The 25,735-nt window shown below is 43.8% G+C and overlaps 1 protein-coding gene and 1 long non-coding RNA gene across 4 annotated transcripts in view; one reads left to right on the top strand and one right to left on the bottom strand.

Moving 5' to 3' along the window:
* The window catches only part of LOC127483723 (uncharacterized), a 31,749-nt gene extending 22,335 nt beyond the window's left edge, over positions 1-9,414 (bottom strand). Inside the window, exon 1 of the long non-coding RNA XR_007910283.2 lies at positions 9,320-9,414. This is a non-coding gene — a long non-coding RNA (uncharacterized lncRNA). The remainder of the gene's footprint in view (positions 1-9,319) is intronic.
* AP5M1 (adaptor related protein complex 5 subunit mu 1) overlaps positions 1-17,994 on the top strand; it is a 42,877-nt gene extending 24,883 nt beyond the window's left edge. The window contains exon 8 of one of the 3 annotated variants that reach the window (XM_017348333.3): positions 17,344-17,994. In XM_017348333.3, the coding sequence (XP_017203822.1) occupies positions 17,344-17,720 (377 nt within the window). In that variant the 3' untranslated portion in view covers positions 17,721-17,994. Of the gene's footprint in view, positions 1-8,794; positions 9,039-17,343 lie in introns of those variants that run through there. The other 2 variants (XM_070053598.1, XM_051822219.2) reach the window with 2 other exon arrangements.
* Positions 17,995-25,735: the final 7,741 nt, after the last annotated feature.

The following is a 25,735-nucleotide window of genomic DNA, read 5'->3' as shown; positions in this document are numbered from 1 at the left end:
CCAGCCCTCGCTGCTGCAGGCATTTGGGGAATGAACCAGCGGATAGGAGATCTTTGTCTCTCTGCCTTTCAAATGAATTTTAAAAAATAAAATTAGAAAGTTTTTAATAATTACTCCATGCAGTATCTAGTTAATAAAATGCTATAGTATGTTTAAAATATGCCATCATAGAATATATATAACATACATTTGTATGTGCTGGTATTTATGTAAATGTAGACAATTCTAGAGTCTGATATGGTGGGTTTAATAAGAATATTTGTAAAACAGGCACTCAGAGACCTTCCCTACAAACCCAGTATTAGTTAATAATAAGGAAAGGATTCGTTAAAAAAAAAATTGACATGAGTCTCATGAGATGGCTGTTCTAGAATGGTTGAACCTGTCAAGAGCTAAAGGCTCTGAAACCTGCTGCTTGTTTTCCTCACCAGCAGTTGTAGAGAACAGTGTTACTCTCCTTGTACAACCTGGCTCAGTGCTGCGTGGTGCCTGTCGCTAGCTTCCTGCTTGGGAACGGTACTGTGGAGGTCCAGGTTATTTCTTGGAGGACCTGGCCAGTCTGCGTGACTGACCTCGGCGTGCTGCGAATGCCTGTGACACACAGTAGCCACCTGTCCTGAAGGTTTTCCCAGCAGGAAGTCAGATTTTCATATCTGATAATACATTAAGACAGTTAAACCCAAGCCATTTAAACAGTTCCTATAAAAAAAGAGATTGTTTAATAAAAATTGAAAGGTAAATGATTCTTACCCTCCTAAATTTTTTATTTTTCCGTCAAGGGACTGGAGCGCCCTCTGCAGGTTATAAAGAGATAATTAATGGCTATATCTAAACCTTGTTCATCTTTCCCTTTTAAAGCAAATTCTGCTTATATCTAATCTCAAAGAAATTATAATTTCATTTATTTGTATTGTTAGCTTTATTACCATGCCAATGATTGAAGAAGGAGTTTCTTTCTCTGCTGGTCTTGTATTTGTGTTGTATGTTGAGATGATGATACTAGTGAACTTCCCTTAGCTAGGACTCATTAAATGTTGGCACTGTAATAACCCATGTTCCCCCACAGAAAGGTGGTTGGGAAAACCTTTAGCCATGTTGAAATTTGTTGGCTGGCGCCGCGGCTCACTAGGCTAATCCTGCGCCTTGCGGCGCCGGCATACTGGGTTCTAGTCCCAGTCAGGCGCCAGATTCTGTCCCGGTTGCCCCTTTTCCAGGCCAGCTCTCAGCTGTGGCCAGGGAGTGCAGTGGAGGATGGCCCAAGTGCTTGGACCCTGTACCCCATGGGAGACCAGGATAAGTCCCTGGCTCCTGCCATCGGATCAGCGTGGTGCGCCGGCTGCAGCGTGGCGGCCACTGGAGGGTGAACCAACTGCAAAGGAAGACCTTTCTCTCTCTCTCTCTCTCTCTCTCTCACTGTCCACTCTGCCTGTCAAAAAAAAAAAAAAGAAAAGAAATTTGTTGAAGATGCAGAGAATAGATTGGTTGTTTCCCATTACATGCATATTATACATTTAAAATAGATACTCTTTGGCTTTTGCAACATACATCATTAAATGAGATTAAAACATTTTGAATCGTCATCAGGATTAGTCTTGATGTTCATGAGCTGTAGTGTGTTCAAACTGTCTTAGAAATTCTGTATTGTAACAAAAGTTAGAATTGAACAAAGCATGCTTTGGTATTGTTGCCAGAGATTGAACTGCCCACTAGAAAAGGCGCTTCTGTTTGGAGAGCAAAAGGCAGGTTTCCTCACCGTGGTCTGTGCGATCATTAATTGCAGTGTGCCGGAACTTTCTTAAGGGGTGTATCTGATTTGTTTCTAAAGGATACAAGAGCTCATTTTGTATATGAAACCAGCACTGGAGAGCTAATGGCACTTCTGATTCAATTAACTTACTTGGTGAAGCTGCCAGGGAAACGAAATATGATGAGAACAAGAGGAATGACTGAATCAAATTAATAGAAACAGATCTTTCTGCAAGCGACGTGATGATTCTGAGCATCAGCCTTGAAAAGTAAATTAGAACAAGCAAATTGCTGTTGAAAAATTCTTTCAGCACTCTGCTGTTGCCACTCAGCTAGTCACGGCTCAGATAAAGGGGAGGGAAAAATGCACTCAGTTTTGCGGTAACAAAGGAAACATTATTAAAGGGAATGTTTACACTGTGTGTATTGAAGTGTTCAAAGAATATTTGTTGCATCTTGAAGCAACCTGCCACTCTCCAGACTTCTACAGGACATGAGTGTGTATCAAAATGAGTCACTCGGAGCCAGGGAAGGGGAAAAAAATGAGTCACTTGGACACAGAGAAGTAAATAACTCTTAATATTTTTCAACTATCTTCAACATATTTTAAGTATCAGACCTAATACTTTAGAGGGTTTTTTATGGGAACTTATCCTTCCCATTAACTATAATACATAAATCATCTTATTTCTTAATAAGCTGGAAATAACAAAAATGAAAACAGTTTTACTGAAGTGGGTGTGCAATTGAGTATATAATATGTGCATTGGAGCAACAGCTGTTGATTATTGTAATACTTTCTGAGAGCTACAGTTATCTTAAAACTACCTCCCAAAGACTAAATTGAGAATGGAAAAGGCAGCTATTGAATGCTAGTTGTAGAGGGCCCTCTGATCAAGAATTTGGCAGTGTTTGTAGTCAGTAAGTTTAAAACTTTGTGTCAGGCATGTTAGTCTGACATTTAAAAGAATATATGTGCTAGTGAAATGGGAAAGTTTAAATTTTTAGCTTTTATGTTTCTAAAAGCGAATAAATCACTTGCATATTTTGGAAATAGTAGTAGTATTTAATGGGAATTAAACAGTGTTTTACTTGATGTCTTAGCAGGTATTACTGAATACACAGTACACAGTTAGTATTCTGTAATTTCTTAGTGACTAATTTTTAATTGTCTTAGATTCACCAGCAGGACAAGTTGTCAGTTTTCACCTGCATTTCATCCTAAAAATCTCATTTATCTCCATTACCAAAGATTAGCCTCTTAGCCAGATGTTTTATTATCATTTATAAAACACATTTGTAGAGCAGCATATATTTATTAATGTCCAGAATCAATTATTTCCTTATTCATAATCTCAAAAAAAGTTTGGATATAAAATATAAACAAATGTGAAGCTTCTAACTCTGCTTTTTGCCAAGGTCATAATCAGTGGTTAGTACTGCCTGCAGCTTGTTAACGTAGACCATCAAGGGAATTTTTTCATACATATTAAAATAGCACATGCCATTGAATTTAACATTGAAGGCCTAAACAATCAGATGTGAGGGACAACAGAATTAAAAACTGATGAACAGTTTGGTCAAGAGGAATTAATAATTGCTCTTAAGTTTTGTGTTCCTTTTTTTTAAAAAAAAAAAAAGGATTGATTTCTTTGAAAAGCAGAGTTATGGGGCGGGGGCAGGATGGGAACAGAGAGAGAGGTCTTCCATCCTTTGGTTCACTCCCTTAATGGCCACAATGGCTGGGGCTGTGCCAGGCCAGGAGCTAGGAGCTTCTTCTGGATCTCCCATGTGGGTGGCAGGATCCCAAGCACTTAACCCATTTGCTGCTTTCTCAGGCCATTCACAGGGAGCTGGATTGGAAGTGGAGCAGCTGGGACTCAAACCAGCACCAAATGGGATGCTGGGATCACAGGTGGTGGTTTAACCTGCTACACCACAATGTTTATCCCTGTTTTGTTCCCATTAATGCCACTCCAGAACTAGACACAAAGAACAAATAGTCCCAGACTTTGGACCGTACAGTATAACTCTCAGCATACTAGCTTTGTTATACAGAAGACAACTTCTATACTTTGTTAATACAGAAAATGTCCAAAGAGTGAGGACTGAAGTAAAATAGACAAAGGAAAGACCTCACAGGGTTAACATGATATCTCTGCAGATGTATCTCTGCAAGCAATCCCGGAAACCTGAGCGTCTGCTCTATCAGGAGAGTGTAGCAAATATATTCGAACAAGAAAATATATATTGGCCTCCATATGTTTGGGGTTAGGCATGTAGAATAAATGTGTTTCTAAGGAAATCATTTTTTAATAAAAAATGATCTATTTAGTTGAAAGAGTTACAGAGAGTGAGGGAAAGACAGATCTTTCATTGGCTGGTTCACTCCCTGAATGGCCACAACAGCCAGGGCTGGGCCAGGCCTAAGCCCGGAGCTAGGAGCTTCATCCAGGTCTCCCACGAGGGTGACAGGGGCCCAAGGACTTGGGCCATCTTCTGCTTTCCCAGGCCATTAGCAGGGAGCTGAATAGAAGTGGAGTAGCCAGAACTTGAACTGGTGCCCCGATAGGATGCCGACAGGTGGTGGCTTTATCTGCTGTGCCACAATGCTGGCTCCAGAAATGAATTATTGTATTTAATTAATGCCTGATCAGGATGGATGTTGTAGCACACCAGATAAACCTCCACTTGTGATGCCTGTATGCCATATCAGAGCATTGGCGGAGCCAGCACTGTGGCGTAGCTGGTAAAGCTGCCACTCGCGGTGCTGGCAGCCCATATGAGTGCCAGTTTGAGTCCAGGCTGCTCCTCTTCAGATCCAGCTCTCTGCTGTGGCCTGGGAAAGCAGTAGAAGATGGCCCAAGTCCTTGGGCCCCTGCACCCGCATGGAAGACCTGGAAGAAGCTCCTGGCTCCTGGCTTCGGATTGGCGCAGCTCCAGCCATTGCAGCTGATTGGGGAGTGAACTAGCAGATGGAAGACCTCTCTCTCTCTCTCTCTCTCTCTCTCTCTCCCTCTCTCTCTCTCCCTCTCTCTCTCTCTCTCCCTCTCTCCCTCTCCCCCTCTCCCTCCCTCCCTCCCTCCCTCCTTCTTTCTCTGTGTAACTCTTTCAGATAAATAAATCTTTAAAAACAAAAACATTGGCTTGATTGCCAACTACTTGACTTCCAGTCCAGCTGCTTGCTAATGCTCTTGAGAATTCAGCAAATAATCCCTCAAGTGCCTGGGCTCTCACCATCCATATGGGGGCTGAGTGGAGCTTCAGGCTCCTGGCTTCAGCCTGGCCCAGCCCTGCCCATGGAGGTCATTTAGGGAGTTAATCAGCCATAGAAGATCTAGACCTTGCTCTCGCTCTGCCTTCCAAGTAGTTGAAAATAAATTTTTAATATACTAAGTTAAATATGCATGACTACAAAGACAATCCTGCACACTAAATATGTGCTCCCCCACTGCCTGCCTGTCTCAGTTATTTTGAAAATGTTCATGTACGCTAGTATGAGATGTATCTGTGCACTGTATTGATCTATAGATAGAATGGGGAGGCAGATACACAAGAGGGCTTCTGAGATTTTGTGGGGAAATGGAACAAAGGGGACAAGTTTTTAGCCTGGCAGTTAAGACATCTTCCTACCGTTAGGAGACCCTGGGTTCAATTTCCAGCCGTGCCCTCAGCCCAGCTTCCTGCTAGCCTGAAACCCGGGAGGCAGCGGTGATGGCGCCCCGCAATGTGGGAGATCTGGATTTCATTCCAGACTCTTGTCTTTGGCCCCAGCCCAACGCTGGCCATTGCAGGCATCGTGTGGGGGAGTGAGTAGCCCACAGATGAGAGAGACTTGTATGTTTCTCCCTGCCTTATAAATAAATAAATTAAATTGAGGTAAATGTATTGCAATCTTGGGGGAGCCATTGGCACAGTGATTAAGACGCTGCTTGGGATGCCTGCATTCCATATCCGAATGCCTAGATCGGAGTCCCAGCTCTGGTTCTGATTTCAGCTTCCTGCCAAGGTGCATACTGGGAGACAGTGATGAAGGTTCAAGGACTTGGGTCTCTGCCACCCGTGTGGGAGACCTGGACTGAGTTTGGACTCCTGGCTTGGACCTGTTGCAGGTCCAACTATTATCAGCATTTGGGGAATGATCCTGTGGATGGCAGGTCTCTGTCTCTGTTGCTCGCTCTCCCTCCCTCTCGTCTCTCTGCCTTTCAAATAAAGTTGACAATTAAATATTTACTTTTAAAAAGTTATTTAAAAAAAAAACTTTAGGGGTCAACTTTGTGGTGTAGTAAGTTAAGTCTGTGCCTGTAGTGCAGGGATCCCATATGGGCACCGGTTCGAGTCCCAGCTGCACCACTTCCAATCTAGCTCTCTGCTATGGCCTGGGAAAGCCGTGGAAGATGGTCCAATTCCTTGGGCTCCTGCACCCACATGGGAGACCCAGAAGAAGCTCCTGGCTTCAGACTGGCCTAGCTCTAGCCAATGCGGCCGTCTGGGGAGTGAACCAGCAGATGGAAGACCTCTCTCTCTGACTCTTCCTGTCTCTCTCTGTAACTCTGCCTCTCAAATAAATAAATTAATTAAAAAAAAAGTTAAAATCTCACATAGACTTTGAACTTTTTGAAGGCTTTTTTATATAAGCAAATATTATACAATTAATAATGCGCATTATGTTTAGTCAGTGATTGTCTAGGGTCACTTAATCCAGAACTACATTGGAACACACTCAGCCTTGTTTTCTTTGGATACAAGAATCCATGTGTGTGTAAGAAAACAAGAAAGATGCAAGCTCCAGAGCACGGCCTCACACTGCCTGACGTCAGCATGCAGATCTTTCCCTGCCTCCCACCCCAGCGTTCTGAACTTCCTGAGGACAATGACGTTCATCTTCCCACTGGCACCAGTCACATGAAAGAAGCCTTGTGTTGCTTTAATGAAGCAGCAGAGACGGTAAAGACATAATAATGCAGACCATCCTTGCCCCTAAAATCAATGGCGCTTGAGTGGCTGTGGGTTTTGTAGGTGTGTGTCAAAGTGCATTCCAGGTGCAGTCTGCCCTGAGGTCGCTGTCGCTAGCACTATTCAAAGAATGTGTTGCCATTGATGGCTCTGCTTTTCAGACACCCTGTGCAGAGCCGAGATGCACCTGTTAGATGGGCAACAGCTGAGGCTTCCCCTCAGAGGACACATTGCTTGTGGTCATGCTTCAGTGCAGCTTAAAGCATTCGGCGTTCCCATCTCAGAAACTCACTCTGCAACAACTATTTACCAGAGTCAATCCTGATTTTAATGTAACAGGCCCTGATAGGCTATTACTTCCTCCATCCCATAAAGCCAAGCTCTCAATGAACCCCTGTTGAAATGAAGTTGCCAGTTTCCAAGAACTTCAAGTAATTATTTTGAACATTTCATTAACCATAAAGGCAGAATGGTGTCGAGAAAATAGTACAGTCTGAAGTCACACAGGCTTGATTTCAAACCCTAGCTCTGCACTTACAAGCTGGGTGGCCCTGGATAAGTTACTTAACCTCTGTGGTCTTTAGTTTGTAGGGTTCATGTGAACATTGACTGCTACCAAGTTCTAAGTATATAGGTATTCAATGGCTGTTCATTCCCTTTTTTTTTTTTTTTTTTTTTTTTTTTGACAGATAGAGTTAGACAGTGAGAGAGAGAGAAAGACAGGGAGAAAGGTCTTCCTTCCGTTGGCTCACTCCCCAAATGGCTGCTACAGCCGGAGCTACACCGATCCCAAGCCAGGAGCCAGGTCAGTGCTGCACTGATCTGAAGCCAGGAGCCAGGTGCTTCTCCTGGTCTCCCATGGGGTGCAGGGCCCAAGCACTTGGGCCACCCTCCACTGCCCTCCCAGGCCACAGCAGAGAGCTGGCCTGGAAGAGGAGCAACCGGGACTAGAAGCCGGGGTGCTGGCGCCGCAGGCAGAGGATTAGCCTAGTGAGCCATGGCACCGGCGCCTGTTCATTCCCTTCTATATCAAGATTTATAATGGTTCTCTCATGGAACTCTGTCCAGCTCTGATAAGATGACTGTACCTTCAGATCACCAAAATTATGTGAATTATCCTTTCACCCTTGGTTTTGAACACTCAACTATATATTATGTTGTAGGAACACCTATTCAGTTATTTGAATGGTTCCTTGGACTTAGTAAAATGGCTGTAGGATACAGTCAGTGTGTTTTATAAAGTTTGCTAAAGTTTAGCAGGTCATTATTCATGGAACAATTCCTTTGCTCAAAATTCACATACTGTAAGAACATTAGTAGTCATACTCCGACGAAAGTGGGACTGAGAGAGTAAAATTCAGCCACAGGAACATTGAACAAATGCACTAGTAATTAACAAGTTATTAGTACAGCTCAATTAACTCCTGCAGGCCTTTTTATGTTTTCCAAGGTATGGTCTAACCATTTATAACCAACTCCTACGTGTGCAAGTCATTTCTTCCTAAAACGAACCACTGACTAAACCTGAGTTTCATGTCTGGTAAAGAGACAAAAACAGGCCGGCGCCACGGCTCAATAGGCTAATCCTCTGCCTGCGGCACTGGCACACCGGGTTCTAGTCCCGGTTGGGGCATCGGATTCTATCCCAGTTGCCCCTCTTTCAGTCCAGCTCTGTGCTGTGGCCTGGGAGCGCAGTGGAGGATGGCCCAAGTGCTTGGGCCCTGCACCCGCATGGAGACCAGGAGAAGCACCTGGCTCCTGCCTTTGGATCAGCGCGGTGCGCCGGCCGCAGTGCGCTGGCCGCAGCAGCCATTGGGGAGTGAACCAACGGAAAAGGAAGACCTTTATCTCTCTCTCTCTCTCTCTCTCACTGTCCACTCTGTCAAAAAAAAAAAAAGAGAGAGAGAGACAAAAACATTCAGAATATTCTGACACATGTATTGTTTATTATCATAATTTAAAAATTCTCTAAGTACATTTTTAGGGGTGAATGTTGCAGCAGAACTGCCCTTAGGGACACCTACTGTCCCATGTTGAAGTGCTGGTCCCAGGTACTCCGCACTTCTGACCCAGCTTCCTGTTAATGCACTAGGAAGCAGCGGCCACCCACGTGGGAGACCCAGATGAAGTTCCTAGCACCCGGTTTCAGCCTGGCCCATCACCGATTGTTGCAGGCATTTGAGGAGTGAACAAGCGGATGGAAGATGCCTCTCTCCCTGCTCTCCCTTTCTCTCTCTCTCTCTCTCTCTCTCTCTCTCTATATATATATATATATATATATACATGCATCTTTCTCTGTTAACTGTTTCTTTGAAAATAAAAAAATTTAAAAATACACTTAAAGATGAATTCATCTAAAGAAAACTACTGAGCCAATAGTGGATCATGGGGTGTAGTGCTTACACAAAAGCTAAACCTGGATCGAGTGCAAAGGTAATTTTGGACCTTTGTGAAAGTCACAGGTTGATACTTAGGGAATCTAAAAAGAGGTGACTCTGCATTAGGCCACGTGAGGTAGTGTGCGAGGGGTTAGTAAGCAGAGTCGTTGGAGGGGGGCTCCCGGGTTAGATCGCTGTCCAAGTGCACCTCTGGACCCCCGATCCTAACAGAATCTCACCTCAGGTTAGCGTATGAATGACAGGAGGCAGCGCACAGGAAGTGAATGGACACAGGTGATGCTCAGACACGCCGTCTGACCCCCTTCAGTGTCCGTATCCGCTTGCTTCTGTGTTCCTAATGACTCACAAACTAGAGGAAGTTCACAGTTATTCACGTTCCAATTGCTTGTGATATGCTAATAAAATAGCGAAAGGGCAAGTAGTAAGTGCTCATGTTCACCGCAGCACATGGAAATTGAAATCTGTGTCACTGGGAAAGTCTGGGTTTCATTTCCATCTAGGTAAGCTAACCGGCATCACTGCTTCTCCTTACTGTCTTGCTCACATCCGCGCACAGCTGTATCACTGTGACCGATCGTGTCCCTCCACCTTGGTAACCAGGAAGCCGAGAGTTGTAACTGACCTCGGTTAAAGCTACACGGAGCCTTTCCATGCCCATTTGGTTAACGGCTTTGTATTGTCTTCATTTCTTCATTCCGTCCTTGTTTTCCCTTTGCCACAATCTAGTTTTAATTGATTTTATTTTCATTTTATTTGAAAGGCAGAGAAACAGGAGGAGAGAAACAGAGAGACAGATGGAAAGAGATCTCCCATTCACTGATTCACACCCCCAAAATGCCTGTAATGGCCAGGGCTGGGCCAGACCAAAGTCAGGTGCCTGTAACTCCACCCAGGTCTTCCATCTGGGTGGTGGGGGTCCCAACACTTGAGCATCATCATCTGTGGCCTTCCGGGTGCACATTAGCAGGAAGCTGGAAAAGAAAGAAGCAGAGTAGCCAGGATTCAGCACGGCTCACCAATGTTGGATGCGAATGTTCCAAGTGGTAGCTTAGCCATTGCTCCCTATACTCACCCCTCATTCTGTTTTTCTACCCTATGGTACTAGCCTATCCTTTTGTAGTGAGAGTAGGGTTATGTTGCTATATCCTTTATTATGAGTTTACTGCTCAAATCATTTTTGCAGTAAGGCTGAGAGTAATTATATATGCAAAAAGATGCCACTAATCCCCACTGCTTGAGTATTGTTCTATACAAAATTTAAAAAGCAGGAGTGTAATATGAGCCCAAAACTAATTATATCAGACAGTTCCCTGCTGGTTTCTAACTTTAAGCATTTCATTTTTTCCTAAACACAGGCATAACGGGGTTATGCCACTAATCACTGCTACACATCAGAAGCCGTTAGAATCCATCTGACTAAAAAGGGCAGGGGGCAGGGCACTGGCATTACCAACAGTTGCAGCAGATCACATGTTCAAATGCACACTGTCTTTCAACTTTGTTTCCTTTAGAGAGGAATCCAGTGAAGTTATCGTAGCCAGGAAAATAGCCAGAGACTTCTCTTTGTGAAAGATCTCGAAGCTAATTTAGAAGCCGTAGAAGAAAAATGAACCTTGCAATTTCCTCCTTTTGTTAAATAAGAACCATTTTGTCTACTTGAATCAACCAGTTTACATTCGTCAGGCTCAACAGTTCAGATATTTGGAAGAATAGGCCATGTGGTTTGGAGGTCATTGACAAAGAAAAGGAGCTCCCGAAAAGACTGGCACAGTAGTAGAACCGCGGGGCTAAGAGTGTGGTTAACCAGAGACTGTTTTCAGAAGCTCAGTGGCAAGTTCTGGTGTGTTTGCGTTTAAATGAATCTCAGTAATAAGCATACCCTGCACAGCAGAATCCTACAGGTTTTCTAGGAAGCCAAAATATTTTCAATATCAGGATTTATTTGGGTTCTGTTTATACAGAGCATAAAGAAAACTTGTAAAAATAAAAATAATAATCTGGGGCTCTTTTATTGCAAATACCTATTTTGACAGGAAAATTACAGCAATTGTACCTGTAGTGTAAAGTCTAGGACTGGATTGCTTAAAATGAAGGGAAAATAAAACTGTATTTGCACACGTGTTTTCATATTCTAATTTGAGTAGTCTATCAAGAGAAACCAAAAATATTTTACAGGTCATTCTCATTCTTGTGACAATCTTGTGATTATTCGTATTTAATGTTAACTATTTCTTGACATTTTTACTTCAATTATTTTCAGCTGTTCACCCAGAAATGCAGTAAGGCTGGCATAATTACCCCCTTTTAATTCACAAAGACATGTATTTACCTATTTGTTATAATGCTTTTCACGCTAGCATGCTGTTTCTGTGACAAGATGGCTCTGAACACACAGTAGGTAAAATAACATTGCATTCTGCACAGCAACTCCAACAACTGAATGTTAATTTAACCAGTAAAGACAAAATGCTCACAATAATAAAAATTATTCTAATGCAGTTAAAAATGGAACTCAAATTGGTCTTATTTAGCTCTCTAGCTTAGTAATCACTAGAAAAATCAACCAATCAAGGTGCAAAACACATATGCAAAGGTGAACCTAGTTAACAGAATGCTAGGTGTAGATTTCAATGTAGGTATTTGTGACAACCAGAGTAGATTTTTTTTAAAGATTTATTTATTTTCTTGAAAGTCAGAGTTACACAGAGAGAGAAGGAGAGGCAGAGAGAGACAGAGAGAGAGAAAGAGAAAGAGTGAGCGGTCTTCCATCCACTGGTTCACTCCCCAGTTGGCCGAGCAATGGCTGGAGCTGCACTGATCCAAAGCCAGGAGCCAGGAGCTTCTTCCACATCTCCCTCATGGGTGCAGGGACACAAGGACTTGAGTCATCTTCCACTGCTTTCCCAGGCCATAGCAGAGAGCTGAATCAGAAGTGGAGAGGACTCGAACCGGCGCCCACATGGGATGCCGGCACTGCAGGCAGCTGCTTTACTTGCTACGCTACAGCACCGGCCCCTCCACTACCTTTTTGAAGTACCCTCATGTGTGTGTGTGCATGCTGCTGGGTGTGTTCATCACAATCACGCCAGTATATAAAGAAATAAAAATATGCATTACAAAATAAAAGGTATACCAAACATTCTGAATTATATAAATGTATCTTTATTTTAATATTCATTTTATTTGAAAGAGCTACAGAGAGAAAGAGCTCTTTCATCTGCTGGTTCACTCCCCAAATGGCCGCAACCAGGAGCTCCAAAGCCAGGGGCCAGGAGCTTCATCTGGGTCCCCCACGGGGTGGCAGAGGCCCAAACACTTGGGCCATCTTCCACTGCTTTTCCCAGGCCACTAGCAGGGAGCTGGACAGGAATTGGAGCAGCCGGGATATAAACTGATGGCCATGTGGGATGCTGGCATCGCAGGTAGCATCTTTAACTGCTGTGCCACATCGTTAGCCACAATAAATGTATCTTTAAAGGAGGGAGCTTCATACCTAAATATTAGTCTGTATCAATAATGCATAACATTATAATAATAAATGGATTTTAATAAAACCAAAATATCTGCAAAAGGTAGCTACAATTTAGACAACTAAATCACACCACTGATGTTTTCTTGTGCTGTTTTTGAGTTTAAAACAAATGATTTGAAATAAAATAGTGTTACTCAAATTTAGTAAAAGACGACGTTTGAAATAAAATTTGTACTTCTCAAACAGGTGACTAAATGATCTCTTTTATTGTTAACCTCTCTTAAAATCAGTAAGGTATCAAATATGATTTGTCGTCACATAATAAAGGCGAGGAGACACATTCATAATAACAGGAACCAAGTGATGATAGCAACAAGGATGATAGGCTCATGGTTAGGAAGGGCAGCTGTGGAGTTATAAAAAATCTTTCCCTTCTATAATTTTTTGGCTTGGGATACAATTTTGAACATTGCTAAATTCCTTCTAGAGATAACAGTTAATTGGTGAGCCTCTGCTAAGTGCCAGGTATTATTCTAGGAACTGGGCCTTCAGCAATGAATAAAACTAAATCCCTGTTCTCCTGGAGCTTAACTATAGTAAGAGGAGACAGAATAAAGACATAAGTAAAATAGTTAGTAATTCAGGTGATTATAAATTTACTGGAGTTTAAAGAGGGAAGGAAGGAGGATGAATGGTTCTGGGAGAGGAAGTGGGGTGCAGCTTTTATAATACAGTGCAAGATGGCCACTGAAGTGGGGGGCAGGTGGAAGGATGCGAACATGAACCATCTAGTAATCAGGAAAAGAGTGAGCGCCATACACAGCCTGCAGAGCAGAGAAGTGAGTCAGCTTCATTGTCACAGGTGAAGACAGAATTGAGAAGCGCTTCTCTGGGGGGACTTCAAAAAGTCCATGGAAAATAGAACTAAAGAGAAGCGAGTTTTGACGCAAAAAAATTATCCGTGTGTACGTGGAGTCTTCAAAATGTCCATGGAAAACATGTATTATGAAACGTGTGCAGAGCGGGCACTGTGGCGCAGCAGGTTAAAGCCCTGGCCTGAAGCACCGGCATCCCATATGGGTGCTGGTTCAAGACCCGGCTGCTCCTCTTCCAATCCAGCTCTCTGCTGTGGCCTGGGAAAGCAGTGGAAGATGGCCCAAGTCCTTGGCACCTGCGTGGGAGACCTGGAAGAAGCTCCTGGCTCCTGGCTTTGGATCAACGCAGCTTCGGCCGTTGCAGCCAATTGGGGATTGAACCAGTGAACGGAAGACCTCTCTCTCTCTCTCACACACACACACCTCTTCAAGTTGCACAGATATCCCTTACTTCTCCGATTGGCAGGACCCCATTTCCCCACCAACAGCCAAGTAAAGCTTGGATCACAGTCTCCAGATGGAAATTTTGAGTCTCTGTTATCACACAAACATTGAACTGCGCCATGCAAATGCATGGTGCTCTGGGCAGATTCTGAACAGGGATAATAATAACATTTGTTAAACACTTAATATCGATTAATCTCTGTGGATGTTCTCTTGTCATCCTCCAAGCAACCCACAGAAGTTTGCATGATTGGTGCCTGGTGAGCTTGGAGCTTGGTAGAGTTAAGGGATGAACGTTGGTGAGGTTAAATGATGAAGTCAGAATCTGAACCCAGGGCAACTTGCCTCTCCCAAAGAAAATTCATGGAAAATGGAGTGAAATGATAATCTTGTTTTTGCAAAAATTGTAAAAGTTATGCATATGAAGGGTCTTGGAAAAGTTCCTGGAAACACGGATTTCTGAACAATGACCTCAGTGGGCGTGTGTTCCCGCAAACCTGCCCACGTAGCTTCGCAGTCATCTATGGGGTAAACATTTCCTCCTGACGCCCTCCATTTCCACAAGCAATGGCTCGCTCAAACGGGCAAGAGGTGAGAGAAGGGCAAACAGGGTCCTTTGGGCTCGGGGAACACACTCTGGGGGGCTCAGTGTCAGAAAGTTTAATTATTACCCAGCAGCGAGTGCCGGGCCACCATAGGTGCTAATAGTGAGAAAATTTCACTGCAGCTCTGCCGTGCTCTCTTCATTAAGCTAATGGAGCATTTTCCTCTCATTTTCTCCCCAGGGTGTCTGTAGGAGTACAGCCTTATAATTGTTGCTCTTACTATAATTGCAGGTAGTAGGAGTATATGTAATCTTACTGTCTTTTTGGTGTGGTGGTAGTTTATTTATGACCTATTGATAATTCCCAGCCTGAAGCCCAAAACTCAGTGAGTATTACATTAGCTTTCCCTCCTAGGAGAGTGACTCCTAAAGGAAGGCTATTATTAACCAGAAAGAACACATCCTGGGGATGGCCCTTCATTCCGTATATAAACCCTCTTACGGCAATGATTGACCCCTCTGGATATCATCGATGTTTATTTTCTTGGCCTAAAACCCATAAAGGCTTAATCTTGACCTTTCTTTATAGAGGTATGCACTAAGCTGAATGAACCATTGGGGGAGGCTCTCCACCTTGACTGTGCTCTTCCAAGCGGTGGGTGTTGTATTTAGCCATTGAAGTCTTGGGAGTGCAAAAGGCCAGGAGAAAACAATGGAAAGTTGGGGCCACTGGGCTCTGCTGAGGACAGTTTTGGTCCAGCAGGATGCTCCCAAAAGAAGGACACTGGGATACCCTTGGAACTTGTAAACGCAAACACAAGTAGGGGGGCCGGTGCTGCGGCACAGTGGGCTAACGCCCTGGCCTGAAGCACCGGCATCCCATATGGGCACTGGTTCAGGTCCTGGTTGCTCCACTTCCCATCCAGCTCTCTGCTGTGGCCTGGGAAGGCAGTAGAGGATGGCCCAGCTCTTTGGGCCCCTGCACCCACGTGGGAGACCCGGAAGAAGCTCTTGGCTCCTGGCTTTGGATTGGCGCAGCTCCAGCCATTGTGGCCATCTGGGGAGTGAACCAACAGATGGAAGACCTCTCTCTCTCTCTCTCTGCCTCTCCTTCTCTCTGTGTGTAACTCTGACTTTCAAGTAAATAAATAAATTAAAACGCACACACAAATAAGGAGATGTACTGAAGTATAAACACCTGCATTGCAAAATCTTGACCTTCTGCTACATACATTTTACTCCATCCTACAAGATGTAAGATCCTTTAGGACACTGAATTCTCTGAAAATTCTCTACCACAGCTGGTGGCTTTACCTGCTATGCCACAGCACCAGCCCCTATTTATTTCTAAGATGTTTATTTATTGATTTTCATTGCCTTGAAAGGAAGAGTGACAGAGAGAATAGAGAGACAGAGAGACCTTCCATCTGATGTTTCACTCCCTAAATGCCAGCCAATGCCAGAACTGGGCCAGGATGAAGCCAGAAGCCCAGAACTCCATTCAGGTCTCACACTTGGGTGGCTGGGAGCCAAGTACTTGGGCCATCTGCTGCCTCCCAGGCACACTAGCAGAGAGCTGGATCAGAGGCATGGAGTAACCATGACTTTCAGCAGACTCCGACATGGGATGCAGGCATCCCAAGCAGTGGCTCAAACAGCTGAGCCATAAAACCTGACCCTTTGATTCCTTTTAAAGGAAACCAATTCCATACAAGAAGGCTCCCCCCTCATTATCTACCCACCTCCCAACACCATCACATGGAAGCGTGTGAGGATTTCAACACATGCCATCGGAGGCACATACACTTTCCACCTATGGTGGACGCTAACACAACCCCAACAGTTTGACATAACAGCCTGTATCTCAGTTTTACAGAGGATATTTCTTGGATGTCAAAGGTTTCAGACGGCTTGGTTCAGCCTACTTCCTCTGACAGTGCGTAGAGTATTGCTATCTTAGGTCATACATGTATTTTCTCTTGAAATAAATGGTTCTCTCCAGGTCCTGGAAAACCTGCAAGATACACCAGCTAGCTAACTGGACATCTACTCTTCTGCTTTCAATCGCTAGGCTAGATGATTTTCTACTGCTCTTAGCTGAGATTTTGATGTTCTAAAAATGTTAGTTTGGGGGGCCAGCACTATGGCATAGTAGGTTAAGCATCTGCCTGTAGCACCAGCATCCCATAGGGGCACCAGTTCGTATCCTGGCTGCCCCTCTTCTGATCCAGCTCTCTATTACAGCCTAGGAAAGCAGTAGAAGATGGCCCAAGTGTTTGGGCCCCTGTACCCGCATGGGAGACCCAGATGAGGCTCCTGGCTTCTGGCTTCAGCCTGGTCCAGCCCTGGCCATTGTGGCTATTTGGGGAGTGAACCAGCAGATGGAAAATATTTCTTTCTCTCTCTCTCTCCTACTCTCTCTGTCATTCTGCTTTTCAAATAAATAATAAATATTTTTTAAAAAGCTATCATATTCCCATTTCAACTTCACAGCCACATAAATTAAGAACATGATCTCAGAGAGTGAATGGTCATTTTCCACATCCCAAGCATCTTGCAGTTCACTGGGTCCTACAGCGGATCTAGACATAAATGTCTGAGTAACAGGCATTCGGAAAATTTGTTCTAATTTTGAGCAGGTGTGTGTTAGTTGCCTGTCTCCCCTTGCTTAAGGGAATATCCCTCCCCTTCTATATGGTACAAGTGTGGGTAACTTCAACATCTCCATGGGACCTAGGCTCAGCCAATCAGAATACCTTGACCACAATTGATTGGTTCAGGGAGCAGAAATGGGTGTGTGAACCAAATGGTCCAAGAGTCTTTAGACTTTACTGACAGAGGAAATTGATATTTTCGATCCTATTTGTCAAGTAATTTGACTCATGCATCTGTTGGCCACTTTTCCAGAACCTTGGAGGCAGCCTTGTGCTGCAAGAGAGAATGCAGACAACACCCAAGAGCTAAGAGCTGAGAGTTCGGAACACAGAACAAAAATCAAGAAAATCCCAATTTCTCCAGCCAAGTCTTATTCAGCTGGTCTTCAAATGCATGCATCACAGAAGCACCCTTTTCAAACTGAAGTTAGTTGGATATGGATTTGGGATTCAAATATATTGATTAATAGAATTTTCCCTAAAAGACTTTATTATAGCTCAAGAAAAATCTTGCTAGCTAAGGCTTCCTCTCCAGATTGTCCTCAGCTCCAGCCCACTTCTCACCCCATCAGTAATCCTACTTTTTCATGTAATCTTAGATTTTCTTCATGCACAGACAAGCAAATATAAAAATATGTCTGTATTTTCCTCTACTTTAACACAAAAAGCAGTTTAGTCACATTGTACCTCACCATATTTTATATATAAAATATATAACTTATTAGATATATTTTATATATCATATAATATATATTTCTTGACTGTTGAGGAACAATGTTTTTCTTGTTTTTGTTTGCTTCTTTTTTTTTCTTTTTTCTTCATACTATTTGGTGAACTCTCTACTTAGTGTAGGTTAATCTTATGAGTATAAAATTAACTGAAAACTGACCTTTGTGAAAAAAGAATGGGGAAGGGAGAGGGAGGAGGAAGAAGGGTGGGAGTCTGGGTGGGAGAGAGTTGGGGGGGGGAATCACCGTGTTCCCCAATTTGTATATATTAAGTGCATGAAGTTTGTATTTCTTAAATAAAATTTTAAAATATATATTATATAACAAAATATATAATATATAATATGTATTCTATATTACACAATACATATTACATATATCAATATTTTAACCAACAAGGTATCTTGGAGATCTTTTCCTATCAGTGGGTAAGGAGCGTCTTTATTCCTCTATGCAGCTGCCCGGTACTACAGGTCCCGTTCTTATCAGAAGAACTGGAAAAGCAGGTTGACTTTGAGGAACTGAATCACCTCTATATGAGAAAATAGTGTGGCTCCCTGGGAAAGAGTGTACAGAATGTCTAAGGTCTTACTCTCCTTTCTTTTAGTAACTTACTAAGCCTAGAATCTCCCATAGATGGATGTCAATGTTTGAGGCTACGTTTGACATGACAGCTCTGCATGACTACATAATCTTGCAAAACGAACCCAGGGCACACGGGAGACTGTGGCAAAGGCTGTAGGCTGCAGCGCCGCAACGCAGTCTTATTCACACAGAGATGTCCCTTGGCCTGTGTAATAGCTTTACAATTTTAATTACTTGCCAATGTTGAACATTTTGAAGTTGAGATATGGCATGTCAGCATTTTAATTGCACATTTATAACTTCCAGCTGAAAGCGCAGATGCCCGGTTTCCCGGAACAGTTTGGGTTAGTCATCTCCACAAGGCACCAGCGGGCTGAAGTTCGATCGTAAGAACCCGCTGTAAACAGGCATTCCCTTTCCACCTCTCCGGAGTTCCGACTCTCCCATAACAGCCTCGACTCCAAGGTCACAGGCCTCTGTCATGCCTTATGTTTCATGCTGCTTTGTTCTCTTTCTTTAAACCCGCGTGACTCCACTGCACATTTGATTGTGTGACCCTCAAATTATTATATTTCAATCATGGGACACTTTAAGACCCCTTCAAAGAAGACCTATTTCCTCAACACTCTCTTAGCCATTCTTAGGGTGAAAAAACAGTGTTTCTGTTTTCCATTCCTTCATTAATTTTCTTTGGTCTAGTGAAAAAAAAAAAAAAAACAAAAACAAGAAAAAATCATTACAATATACAGAAATCTCAGTACATAAGATACATACAGGAACGCCTCCTTAGTGATTCTAACTGCATAATTATTACACCAAGCAGTGTCCTTTCCTTTCCACCTCTGATTTGACTCTGAGTCATGGGAAAAAGACAGTGTCTTGAATTACTCAGTCCTTCCCAGGGCCAATTCCAGATTTCAGGTTAAATGTGAGACTTGACAATGACTCACTAGTGCGCCCCACGCGAACATTCTCATATTCCCCAATAGAAGAATCCAGTCTGTGCTAAGTACTCAGAACAGACATACTGCACTTCCAACTGAACTGGACAGGGTATACATACACATTTCTGACACCCTTGCCAGAACACCCCAAGCAACAGAATGACAAAAGTAAAGATATAGAAACGTTCAAGGGACCATGGGAAATGAGGTGACAGCAGATCGGCTGGTATCTCCCCTAGTAACTCTCGTAAAAATAGAGCATTGTTTTCAGAACCAACTGCTGAAGCCTCAGGGCTTGACCGCCCCAGATAGTCACTGAAATGTAGAGGAGGCAAAGCTAAAACCAGAGGGATTGCTGCAGGACTGTCCAGGGCATAAAACCGGAGGCTTCCACAGAGCAACGCCGAGACCCTTTCTTCTTTGGAAATCCAATCCAACCAAGAGACGCCATCGAGAAAGACTGGTGCACGCTGGGAGTTCTCACAAATGGACCAGCCCAACTACTGCGCCAGAGTGAGGCCCTGTCACCACCTTCCGTGCTAGGCAGAGACTTTTCACAGATCCGTGATTTTTTTTAAAAAAAGATTTATTTATTTATTTGAAAGGCAGAGTTACAGTGAGGCAGAGGTAGAGGTAGAGGTAGAGGTAGAGAGAGAGAGAGAGAGAGATCTTCCATCCGCTGGTTCACTCCCCAGTTGGCCAGTTGTCTGCAATGGCCGGAGCTGTGCTGATCCGAAGCCAGGAGCCAGGAGCTTCTTCTGGGTCTCCCACGAGGGTACAGGGGCCCAAGGACTTGAGCCATCTTCTACTGCTTTCTCAGGCACATTGGCAGGGAGCCGGATCAGAAGAGGAGCAGCTGGGATTCTTTTTTATTTTTTTTTATTTTTATTTTTTGACAGGCAGAGTGGACAGTGAGAGAGAGAGACAGAGAGAAATGTCTTCCTTTTGCCATTGGTTCACCCTCCAATGGCCGCCGCGGCTGGTGCGCTGTGGCCGGCGCACCGCGCTGATCCGATGGCAGGAGCCAGGTGCTTCTCCTGGTCTCCCATGGGGTGCAGGGTCCAAGCACTTGGGCCATCCTCCACTGCACTCCTGGGCCACAGCAGAGAGCTGGCCTGGAAGAGGGGCAACCGGGACAGAATCCGGCACCCCGGCCGGGACTAGAACCCTGTGTGCCAGCGCCACAAGGCGGAGGATTAGTCTAGTGAGCCACGATGGTGGATTCTAACCAGCACTCATAGGGGATGCCAGTGCTGCAGGTGGAAGCTTAACCGGTTCAAGTCCCAGCTGCTCCACTTCCAATCCAGCTCCCTGCCAATGTACCTGGGAAGGTCCTTGGGCCCCTGCATCAGCATGGGAGACCTAGAAGAAGCTCCTGGCTCCTGTTTCAAATCAGTCCAGCTCTAGCTGTTACAGCCATTTGGGGAGTGAACCAGAGATGGAAAATCGATGGATCTTTCTTTCTTTCTTTCTTTCTTTCTTTCTTTCTTTCTATCCTTGCCTCTGTGCAATTCTGCCTTTCACAAATAAATAAATCTTAAAAAAAAAAAAAAACGAGAAGAGAAATTGAGAAATTCTCTCAAACTTAGATCGAAAGACAAATAGAAAATAAAACAGCCATTAAAAAAAGGGAGAAACACAAGAAATCCAGCACCTGAAGCTGAGGATGACAAGGAAAACAGAGCAGATGTCACCAGCGAAAACATGCATGAACAGTTTCCAAGGCTGGACCAAGAACACGAGTTTCCAAGCGGAAAAGTCCGGTGCATGCCCACTACAGTAAATGAACTTGTACAAAGTTGATAGATTGGAAATTTCAGAACTTGGAGGACAGTGAGAAGATCCACAGAATTTCCAAAGGGAGAAAACAAAGTTTGGATTTGGATCAAAGTTCCTTGGAGAACACAGGAAGCTAGAAGAAAGCGGACGATGCCTTCCGTACACTGAGGGAAAGGAATTTACATTCTAGGTCCCGTCAAAAATACCACCGTGTTAAGACATTTGAAGATTCAAGGGCCCCCGATTTGCTTCCTTCCTCTCCACCCTCTTTGTGAAACTGTGGGTGCGGGGGGAGGGAGAGAAAGAGAGAGAGAGTGTGTGAATGAATCAGGATCCAACAGACTGGGGATCCTACACATTTGAGAAGCAGAAGGGGTGCCCTAGCCGACAGTTACAAAAGACACCAGTGCAGTTCACGTAAGAATGGCAGGTCCATGCTTCCAAGACCAGGCCCAGGCATCACATCAGCCATTGGCTTCCTACAGCCCGCGGGCTTGCTCAAATCCAACTTAGAGCAAGATCACCAGTATCCACAAAGGCAAAGAGCCTCGGGGGTGGGGGTTGCACAGGGGCATTTTCCCCAAGCCCTTTATGCTTTTCAGAGGGTAGGATTTGTCTCTTCTGTCTCATTTTTTCCTATATCCCAAGCCTCAAGTCTCCCCCTACCACCCGCCCACCCCAAACTTAGCAAGACCTATGGAACAGAAATAAAATCTTAGACATTCTTTTTTTAAAAATTAATTTGAGAACAGTTCTAGGCTTACAGAGAAGCTACAAAGATAATTCACAGTCACCTGGTTGCTCCTCGCTCACCTGTCACAACCAGGGAACGGACATGGGTGCATTACTATGAACTGTACTCTACTCAGTTTCACACCCACTGGTGGAGAGCTACGCTCCACTGCCTTGAGGTGTGGGGCTATCTTCATAAATTATTTGGAATTCTCCCATATGGAAGATGTATCTATTTCCCCCTTCTCTTTCTCTCTCTCCCTTATCCATTTTCTCGCTCTCATCTTTCAAATAAAAAAAAGTTTTGTTTAAAAACAGAGCAAGAGCACCATAAACATATAGGATAATTAATATTATTAGTTTTTGCATTTTTATTAGGAATATGTAACACATTTGACAAACACCAAATGTATGGTTGGCCTATTTAATTAATCATAGACTCGTGAATATTTATTTTCCACTTTGCGTTGTAGCTTAGTACTACTTAATTTGGTTGCCAAGTTGTTCAGGTTTGCCCATTGATGGCTTCTGTTTTCACACTGATGTCCCTCTGACATGCTGCAATTGTTTGTTTTGTGGGCTTTTAAACATTTTTTAGGAAAGATTTATTTATTTATTTATTTGAAAGTCAGAGGTAGAGAGAGACAGAGAGACAGAGACAGAGAGAGACCTTCCATCTGCTGGTTCACTCCACAAATGGCTGCCAGAGCTGAGTTGATCTGATCTGATCTGATCTGAATGCAGGAGCCAGGAGCTTCTTTCAGGTCTCCCACGTGGGTCAGGGGCCCAAGCACTTGGGCCATCTTCTACTGCTTTCCCAGGCCATAGCAGAGAGCTGGATCGGAAGTGGAACAGCCAGGACTACAACCATTCCTATATGAGACGCCAGCACTTGCAGGCGGCAGCTTTACTCTCTACACCACAGTGCTGGCCCCTAGATTTTTTTTTTTTTAAAGATTTATTTATTTATTTGAAAGTCAGAGTTACAGTCGGGGAGAAGCACAGGCAGAGAGAGAGAGAGAGAGAGAGAGGGAGAGGGAGAGGGAGAGGGAGAGGGAGAGGGAGAGGGAGAGGGAGAGGGAGAGGGAGAGGGAGAGGGAGAGGGAGAGGGAGCAAATATCTTTCATCCGCCGATTCGTTCCCCAAATGGCCCAACTACCAGGACTGGGCAAGGACGAAGCCAGGATTCAGAAGCTTCTTCCAGGTCTCTGACAAGGGTGCAGGGACCCAAGCACTTGGGCCATCTTCCGCTGCTTTCCCAGACACATTAACAGGGAGCTGGATCTGAAGCGGAGCAGCCGGGACTCAAACTGGTACCCATACAGGATGCTGGCACCGCAGGCAGCGGCTTTACCTGCTACACCACAGCGCCGCCCGTGGCCCATTTTGTGTTTTGAGCACTTCCTTTTCTCTTGCACTACAGAGGTGTTCTAGGCTCATTTTGCGTATTTCTTAACCCAGCCCCATAATCAGCCACTTTTCTAGAAGGCCACACACCCTTTCTTTATTGCGGTGACTTTTTTCTTTTTTAAAAGGACATCATTCATCCTCCTGTCAAGTTAAGAGCTATTTGGAAGACTGGGGAAAGAGAATAATATTGATAACTTATTTCATGTTTAACGTGTAATTTATTTTAACAATTTGATCTAATTTCCTACAAGACAGAGACCATATTAATTGTCACTTATCCTAGAAAAACATCACGAAAAGTTGGAATTTATAGCCTTAATCTCATACCCTTAGAAATATCACTTAACTCACATTGTACCACCCACCTGAAGAATGCCAGCAGAGTTCCAAGAATCACATTTAGTAATATGAAGTCCTGTAACAGCAACAGCCCCGGGGCAGAACTGTGGCTCAGTAGGGTAACCCTCTCCAGGGAAGCTGGCATCCCTGGTTGGAGCGCCAGTTCGAATCCCAGCTATTCTGCTTCCAATCCAGCTCCTTGCCAATGAGTGCAGGATGGCCCAGTACTTGGGCCCCTGCCACCCATGTGGGAGACCCAGATGGAGTTCCAGGCTGGTGCAGCCATCTGGGGAGTGAGCCAGTTGATGGGAGCTCATGAATTCTCTCCCTCTCTCTCTCTCTCTCTCTCTCATTCTCACTCTCTCTCCCCATCTGTCTCTCATCTTTCAAAGAAAAAAGATTAAAAAAATCACAGTAAGAGCCCCATAAACATATAGGATAATTAACATTCTTAGTCTTTGCATTTTTATTAGGAATATATAATACATTTGACAAATTCCAGATTCTGAGTCATTCGGTGTGCTCACAGCTACTGTCCTTTTTAAAACCAAGCTTATATTAAGGGGGAAAAAGATGTTTTCTGCCTATACATAAAATGAAGGAACAAACCTATTACTAAAATGTCACTTCAGATAAGGGCAATGAAGTTCATCTGCAAAGTGGATGATAGGCCGGCGCCGCGGCTCACTAGGCTAATCCTCCGCCTTGCGGCGCCGGCACACCGGGTTCTAGTCCCGGTCGGGGCACCGGAGTCTGTCCTGGTTGCCCCTCTTCCAGGCCAGCTCTCTGCTGTGGCCAGGGAGTGCAGTGGAGGATGGCCCAAGTGCTTGGGACCTGCACCCCATGGGAGACCAGGAAAAGCACCTGGCTCCTGGCTCCTGCCTTCGGATCAGCGCGATGCACCGGCTGCAGCGCGCCAGCTGCGGTGGCCATTGGAGGGTGAACCAACGGCAAAAGGAAGACCTTTCTCTCTGTCTCTCTCTCTCACTGTCCACTCTGCCTGTCAAAAAAAAAAAAAAGTGGATGATAGAAACGTGAATTTTTCCCCCAAAAAAACTACATTTGTACTTACAGGGCTCAGGCCAACTGCCTGTGTCAAATGGCATAATCTGGTTATTAGGCTTAGGGTGGGATTTAAACATTTTAATAAGAGGGGAAAATAAGATATTCTTTTGTTTAAGTTTGTGATTCAAAGGGTTTGTTCATTCAGGACTCTGAGCTGTACATTTCAAGGTGAGCGGTGAGAGTAGCATCTTTGTTTCAAAGGCTTCTGCCTTCAATTCCAACTTTTACTTTGAAACTAACTGAAAAGAAGCTAAGGGTATCAGAGCCATACTTAATCCCGTAGGAGTCAGCATTGCATCAAGTTTATTAAAATTAAACACTTCCCCTTTCCACCCCCCTCCTCCTCAAATAGGCATCTGGTAATAAAAAGCAAATCGGCCGGGTTAGGATAACACAGGCAATGTTTTTCTTCACTAGCTCATTTGGAAAAGTCGCTTTGCTAATTGAGAAAAATTTAATGAATTTTACTTGTATTAAAATAAAGGTGATTGCTTCCTGGCAACAATGTGCTCATTTGAGAAAGTCATTACATTCATGCATTGTGTTTTCATGTAAATACTTTTGCCAAAATGTATTAGCAAGGAATATAATATTATGGTTCATGGTTCATGTAGTATCTGAAAGGAATAATTGTATAAGTAATCAGTGAAAACAAAGCAAATGTTCCTCTTGGGTTTGTACAATAAAAATGGAATTAGAATTATTCAGGCTCAAAAATGCAAATATAATGCATCTCTACCAGCAGAAAAATAAAATTTTACAGGCAAAATTTTATTCCAAAAGTCTTAGTTTGACCCCAGAATCGAGCTCATCAAAGTTCACCTCGTGCGTTTATACAAAACAATCAAATATTTCATTGTTTTTAAATCAATAAAATTACCATTCATTCTCCCGAACCAGCTCACTGATATTCAGATCACATTCTAGCAAAAATGAATGCTAATCAAGTGCAGTGGCAGCAACCAAAAGAGCACTTCAGCGCATTACACAGTGACGAAAGATTAAATTCACAGTAAACGTAAAAGCAAATAACCAATACCAATTTAAACAGATTAAATCTTGG

The sequence above is a fragment of the Oryctolagus cuniculus genome, chromosome 12 (assembly GCF_964237555.1).
Source record: "Oryctolagus cuniculus chromosome 12, mOryCun1.1, whole genome shotgun sequence".
Classification (NCBI taxonomy): domain Eukaryota; kingdom Metazoa; phylum Chordata; class Mammalia; order Lagomorpha; family Leporidae; genus Oryctolagus; species Oryctolagus cuniculus.
This window is presented reverse-complemented; position numbering and strand designations above follow the sequence as displayed.